This window comes from Nuphar pumila, chromosome 2, assembly GCF_984573655.1.
Source record: "Nuphar pumila chromosome 2, dmNupPumi1.hap1.1, whole genome shotgun sequence".
Classification (NCBI taxonomy): domain Eukaryota; kingdom Viridiplantae; phylum Streptophyta; class Magnoliopsida; order Nymphaeales; family Nymphaeaceae; genus Nuphar; species Nuphar pumila.
Genome location: NC_143250.1, coordinates 88,510,605 through 88,517,892, shown reverse-complemented (window position 1 = coordinate 88,517,892; position 7,288 = coordinate 88,510,605). Strand labels below are relative to the sequence as shown.

The following is a 7,288-nucleotide window of genomic DNA, read 5'->3' as shown; positions in this document are numbered from 1 at the left end:
CGGCTTATCACCTTCAGTAATCCTCACCTGCCAGTAACCCGATCACAGATCTAGCTTGGAAAAGATACAAGCGCTATCTAGTTGATCGAACAAATTCGCTATCAGTGGCAATAAGTATTTGTTCTTCACCGTGACCTTGTTCAAAGTGCGATAATCCACACATAACTGTTTATAGCCATCATGTTTCATTTGAAAAAGAACCGGGGTGCTAAATAGAGCTTTCGATAGACAAACGATGCATGCGTCCAACATCTCGTCTGACTGCCTTCGCATCTCCTTCAGCTCAGCTGACCCTATGAGGTATGAAACCATTGCGGGAGACTTCGCTCCTAGCGTCAACTTAATCTTGTGGTCGACCTCACGTCTTAGTGAAAGACGTTTTAGCAATTCTGGAGGCATCAACCCTCCGAAACTCCAACAACAGTGGGGCTAGGATCGGTGGCACTACTGTTTTTACCTCCCCTTCTTCTGTGTATACAACAACTAAGAATGTTTGTTCTCTATGCTTGACACCCTTCTTCAGTTGCATCGCCGATAACATTGAAGACTTGCCTTTCTGCGTAAGGCATTGTACCGTGTGGGATAAGTTTGACCCCATAATCATCAACATGTTAAATTTTAACAACATCATAACATTTTGGCTCCGCAGAAACTCCATACCCAGAATCATCTTGAAATCGTCCAAGGACACCATAGAGAAGTTGGCTTTGCCGACCCAACTTTCCACTTGGATAGACACATCTTTTGTTTCATCAAGCATGAGCTTGGCCTTAGAGTTTACCATTTTGATGGTCATCTGCTTTGGCCCAGGCTTCTAGCCCAACCGCTCTGCCTCTTCCTGCGAGACAAAGTTGTGTGTGGCCTTAGAGTCTACCATAGCTGAAGTAGACTTTTCATTCGTAATGACTTCAAGATACATCAGTTCTTTGCTAACATGTTTGTTCTCAACTGCGCAACTTCTAGCTGCGTTGATTGACCGCATGACTCTCATTCGCGGTTGCATAGCCTCAGTGTCACTACATTCAGTATCACTGCATTCTTTCTGCGTTGCGTTGGCTTACCCGTCGTCCTTCACGAGGCGATTGGGGCATTGCCTGGCGATGTGCCTATCGCCACAGAACCAACATGTCACAACTGCAACCTTGTTGCCATTGTTATGTTTTAGGTAGTTTTGTTTCTTGTCGGATTGATGGCGTGTTGACGCCTCATCTTTGTCATTGTGTCGCTCATCCTTCTTGCCTCTGTGGTCAGGCTTCTTCCTGACTTTGGTTGATGGGGTGAAAGGCTTGCACTGAGTGTCAACTAAGCTCTCGGCTGCCACATATGCATCTTCCAAAATACGGGGGTTGCTCATTTCCACTTCAGACTATGCCCATGACTGAAGTCCCACAATGAACCAGTAGAGCTTGTTGTCTTCTGGCATAATAGGTACCTCCAACATGAGCATCTAGAACGTTCTGACATAATTTTGCAATGAACCAGTATGTTTAAGCTCACAAACCCTCTGATACGTCTGCCTTTGTGCATTCGTTGGCATGAAGTAGTTGAACAGCTCCATTTTAAAGTCGTCAAAGGTGTCTATCACGCATTGACCCCTCTCCATGTCATTATGCTTCCGCCTCCACCAAGCGATAGCATTCCCATTCAATAACGCTGTTGCAGCCTTAATCCTAAGATCTTCAAGTGTCACATTTTGAATATCCAAGTATTCTACTTGGAACAAAAAGTTCTCAATGGCCTTGCTGTCTCGAGAATCATTGAACTTTGTTGGTCTTGGCACATCAATCATTGATAGTCTCTCACTATTTTTCCCATTTAGGGTGACTGACCGCTGCAATGTGCGATTTTTTAACTGAAGCTTTCCTACTTTAGTTTGCAAGTCGACCACTGTTGTCGTCAATGAAGTGATCTGCTCTATCTGTACGTTCACCTGCTCTTGCAGGCTCGCCACCATATTATTCAGTCCACCGAATGATTCAATTGTGCGTGAAATCGCTTCTTTATGCGAAGTCACATCTTCCAACAACTTGTTGACAGTTAGCCATCTCATCTTGGCCTCGAGGTGAACCCATCTCCTCAGCTTAGGCAATTGCCTTGCCTTTGGTGTTGCGCAGGTTTTGATAAGGCATCACGATGTCTTGCTCACAAATCGCAACCTGTCGATGTGTTTGTCGACACCGACTCTAGAGTTCCTTTCTCAGCACGAGAACGGACTCTGATACCATTTGTCATGGGTCTATTTTCTTCAATGGGCCAGTGCAACGCGATGGTCATTTCTTACCACTGTAAGCCTACTTGTCAGCTCGATTGTCAATCGCAAAAGCTTGTAATCAGAGTGCAAGAGAATAAGAGAGAATAGAAGGAGAAAAATTGCAATCACAAGAAACAATCACAACAAGAGTGAATAAAAGAAAGCTCAACGCATTTAATTCATTCACAATTTTACCCGAGAGCTATTACATTTCAAGCATACAGGCTGCCCCTTTAGGGTAGAACCGGGCAGAAGAGACTCTAAGCACAACTTTGCAATGGTATAACTTGGCTTGATGAAACTTTTCCAGGTTTGCACTAATTTTAGGATCAATGTAAATTCACTATTGCAATCATCGTTTATCTGTTTGTAAGCTCCCTGACTCTTTTCTTAAGAGGGGCCACAGAGTCACCTGACTGGTTTGTTTAACTTTCTTTTTCTTGTAACAGGAAGGGGACTTAATCCCCGGCTCTGCTATGGAAAGACGGCATGCTATTAACACCAAAACACCATGGTGAAGATTTATACCCGCTACCAACCAATAGACTGAAAATCATGGCGAGCATTTCCATCAGTCATTCATTATTCTCATCTTGTACGATGGCACACTCAATATACCCAACCACAGTACAGTATTTCTTAAAAAGAGGCAATTTTACTAAAACTAAAGCAAGAGAAAACAGAAAGCTAAAGTGAACGTAAAACAATAAAGATGGGAACTAAGAACATGCGTAATTATACCAAACCACATGCCCTCCCCGAAACAGGGTTGTCGTTGGATATGCCAAACTAGTCCACATCAAAAGCAATAAAAAATCCGAAAAAGCAAAAGTGGGAGGGAGCAAAGTACCTTGCATTAACAGTAATAGTCTTCTGGATATGAGTCTCTCTACCAAAGAGGCCTATACTTGGCTTAAAACATACAAGACGAATGGGTTTCAATTATTTTAGTGGTCGCACTTCATTGATATCAAAAACATTATTAGTGGTAACAGCAAACGTACAAATATTATCGGAACTGACTTGCTGCTCATTTTATAAAGCCACTAACGGTCAGTTTGAATTCTAAAGCTAGGAGCACCACATCAATCACAACAATTTCTAATTCTTTCCATTCCTCGACGTGCAACAATCAGCAGACCATCCATCCCCCCACCCAAATAACAAAGAAAATGTTCAGAAAACTTAAGCTTGTAAGTACAAGGAAGATTGCATCTCTCTCTCTCTCTTGCACTTTCTCTCTTTGCCATGAAAACAAGATTCCCTTGCATGGCTTGAAAGAGTCCGGCACGAACTACGCAGCGAGCAAAACCGTCCAAACGTCACACCGAGGGACCTTCTCTCCACTCACAGGCCCAATAATATGTAGTACACCAGAGTGATGGGTAACGCTATCAGCATACCGAATATCACCCTAAACATGCCAAAGAAAATGGTTCAAGATAAAACTAATGAGAGAGAGAGACAGAAGTACAAGGCATTAATTCCTTGCAAGGCCTGCGGGGTGACAAGAGGACCATGGAGATTGCCTCCTATGTGCCCCTTTTTTCACTTTGGCAAGCCAACATGGAAAGGGAAATGCATTTTTCAAGTGTAAAGCAAGTGAAGAGAGAGAGAGAGAGAGGGTTATGTTTCTGCCATCACTAACCCGGTGCTGAGAATATCAGGGTGTACGTTGTACTCCTTGGCGAAAACAAAGGGGACAATACCCTGTGGGAGTGCTGCCTGTTTCATAATCAAGAATTGTTTTTAGGTATATTGGAAGCATTTGGGTACCATTTCTCTTGTTTTCTTTCTCCCGCTAGTAATAAACAAATCTCACTAAAATTCCTTTTAATCTTGGGGATGAAATTTAAAGTCTTTAAACAAGAGGAAAAGAAAAGCAGGAAATTCCTTTTGATGTACTGTATAGCCTTGTAAAGCAAGAGAAAGAAGAGGAGAGAGATTCGAGATTGTCGGGACAGTGTTGACCTGCACAATGGCGACGTGGAGGAGGACTCCTCGCAGACCAATGGCAATGGAAGCGACAGCCATGACAGCTGGGCCGGCAAGGAATCTCACGGCCATTGTAAAAGCTGCAATCGTATTCCCACACGCTATGATCCTCGGCTGCAATGCCATGAACAACCCTACCAACCAACACAAGCCACATCGAACCATCATAACCATGATTTGACTCTCTCTCTCTCTCTCTCTCTCTCTCTCTCTCTCTCTCTCTCTCTCTATATATATATATATATATATATATATATCATAACTCTCTCTCAAGATAGAGAATCCAGTCACCGCTTACCCAAACTAAACATGGCCATCCCAAGACCAGCATCCGAAAGTATAGAAATGGACTTTGCGATAATGGCTGGCATTGCAACATTCCACCTTCAAAAAGATTCAAACAAATAAGTAAACAACATACAAAAGAAGAAAACTAGACCAGCTCTCTGTATCAAACATAAGAGGATTGGAGTTGGGTACTTGAACGAGACGAGGGACCAAGTAAGACCGAACAGGCTGGAGTAAGTGTTGGGGTTCCTGATAAGCTTCCTCCAGACCATGATGAGAATGAGCCTCGTAATCACGCTAGTCGGTGGCATGGAAGTGGGTTTGCCACCCCTGGCCTTAGGTTCGATCTCAGCCGCGGAGCTCGATCCGAACTTCCCCTGAGCCGGTCCCTCCCTCTCATCCCCTTGCAGCACCACCCTGTTCCCGAAGCTAAACGCTTCTCGCTCGTACTCCTCCCAACTCATCTCCCCTTCACCATCCACCACCAACAAAGAACAATGGCCATGTTAGCACAAACCAACCATACAAAAAACCATGCAGAAAAAACCAGAAAGGAGAGCAAAAAGGGAGAAAGGGGAGGTTGGCAGGCGCACCTTTGGTGGGAGCGTGGTTGTGGGTCTCGTTGCTGGGCGAGACGATCATCTTCACCTCCTTCACATTCTGATCGTTCCCGTACTCCTGGTGGCTCCCGAACACCTCAGACACCGGCGAGGCGCTCGAGCTCCACACGAACATATGGAGGTCCTTAGCGGCCTCGTCGCTCTGCTTCGTCTGGAACGGCCCGTTGGCCTTGACGGCCGGAACCGGCGGCGGTGGCGAAGGCTGCTGCGGCTTGGGGGAGAACATCCCCGCGTTCGGAGTCGGGTATTGCACTGCGCCAGAAGAGAACCGCGTCCGGGGAGGTGGCGGTGGCGGAGGAGGACCATGGTTGTGGTGGTGCGCCTCGTCCTCGAAATTGGAAGGCCGAGGGGTGGGTCCCTTGGAGTAGGCGTCGCCGGGCCCAAGGTTGGAGTGGCGGGGGCTCATGTTGGCCCGGCCGCCGGTGACCATGGAGTAGAAGTCGGTGTGGTTGAAACTGGAACCCCTCGGGGTTGGGTTGCGCGACGACTGCAGCGAGTAGATCTCGGCGTTGGTGAGGTTGGAAGGGCGCGGGGTGATCCCCGTCTGCGACCGTCGGGAGAAGATCTCGGACCTCGAGGACGTCGACTTGCGGACCGTCACGTGCAGCTTCCCGTCGTCCCCGACCTCCGCCTCCGCCTGCAGCGGCTCCCGCCCGTCCAGCGACACCACGTCCGAGTCCACCTTGAACGACACGATCGACCCCGCCGTCCCCGGGAACTGCTCCGTGATGAGCATCCTGGCGCCTCTGTACTCGAACATGAACAGCATCAGCGTGTACCAAATAATACACTGCAGCACCACGATCTGCACCATGAGCGAGCCCGAATACTCGCCGTACATCCCCTTGAGCAAGGGTATGCCCATGACCAGCGTGTTGGGGAGCGTAGAGAGGGAGAAGAGGGTGATGGTCCACTCGAGGCAGCCCCTCCGACTAACGTTGGCCCAGACGCCGAGCACCCCGAGGACGATGAGCTTCTGCAGCGTGTCCGCCGCGATGAAGCGGTAGTTCATGGCGTAGGGGTTGTTGGTGGAGATGAAGTGGAAGGAGAGCAGCGGGACGGCGAAGAGGGCTACGAAGCGGTTGATCCCCGAGCACTGGTCGGGCGTGAAGATCTTCCACCACTTGACGGAGCCGTAGGCGAGGATCATGGCGACGTAGAGCGGCACCACCGCGGTCATGACGTGGTAGAAGTCTGATACGGTGATCATGGTGGCGACCAAGGAGCATGTGGGTGTGCAGTGTTGTGGTGATTAATTTCAAAGAAAGACTGAAACAAGAAGAAGAAGACTTTAAAGCCTTTCTTCAAAGCCAGAAAGTCGAAAATCGGTGGTTCAGTCGCCAGGTCAGTTGGTACAGTCTGAAAGAAGAGAAGGAAAGGAGAGGGGGCATTGAGAGTATAGTGAAAGATCTCGGTCTCCAACACTCTCTTTCATCTCAAATTGCTTGATTTACAAGTGAAAATGGCCTCTCTAAAGGCTAGCTTTCTAAGTTGGTCCCCGCTTTTCCTCTCACCTTTGTTTTGCTTTCAGCAGATGTGGAGAGAGATAGGAGAGGCAAAGGAAAGAAAGAGCCTATGAACGAACGAATAAAGGTAGGGGTCAGTGTGGTTTCTTGTTATTTATATACAGTTTTGTGCAGAAGCCGCCCGGATTCCGAGATTTGAGAACCGAAAGGTCTGGTTTTCCATGAAGGGTATTTTGGGGAAGGCTCCCCACAGCAGAGTAATCAAGATTCTTTTTGGCTTTTGCTTCCAGCTAATTGATAAGGTGAATAGAAAAAGGGGTTGGGTTTTTTGGATTAAAGCAAGGTGGGAGGAATTGGAAATAATGAAATTCTGACTACGACGGCAGACCACCGTAGTTTGAGACCCTGCCTGTCTTCCATACCGATTCTCTTCTTTTTGGGCACTCATGATTCTTAGTGTGCTCACTGTTCAGGTTCTTATGGTGTGGGAAAGGAGGCTTACCAAAATGTGGATGTCTTTTTGGTCAAAGACATGGGGAGAGAGGGTGTGGTTCTCTTGACTCTGCTGGCTTTTGGAGTGACCAAGTTGAGTTTTGGTGTGAGATCTTATGTGAGGCAAAAGCTGTTCATACCATTTCTTCAGTGAGGGTCTCTTCTGCCCACAAAAA

The 7,288-nt window shown here is 47.2% G+C and overlaps 1 protein-coding gene across 2 annotated transcripts; it reads right to left on the bottom strand.

The window, feature by feature from the left end:
- Positions 1–3,215: 3,215 nt before the first annotated feature.
- On the bottom strand, positions 3,216–6,749 carry LOC149845993 (putative auxin efflux carrier component 1c). 2 transcript variants are annotated; one of them, XM_089996111.1, is made up of 6 exons: positions 5,128–6,749; positions 4,727–5,003; positions 4,545–4,630; positions 4,223–4,380; positions 3,900–3,976; positions 3,216–3,665 (listed from the first exon to the last, which is right to left on the bottom strand). In XM_089996111.1, the coding sequence occupies exons 1-6, from the start codon at positions 6,362–6,364 to the stop codon at positions 3,599–3,601; spliced, it is 1,902 nt and encodes a 633-aa protein (XP_089852237.1). In that variant the 5' UTR covers positions 6,365–6,749; the 3' UTR covers positions 3,216–3,598. The 2 variants fall into 2 exon arrangements, with proteins under 2 accessions (XP_089852237.1, XP_089852238.1); XM_089996112.1 differs by lacking the exon at positions 3,900–3,976 and having other exon boundaries at positions 3,411–3,665.
- Between the last annotated feature and the right edge of the window lie 539 nt (positions 6,750–7,288).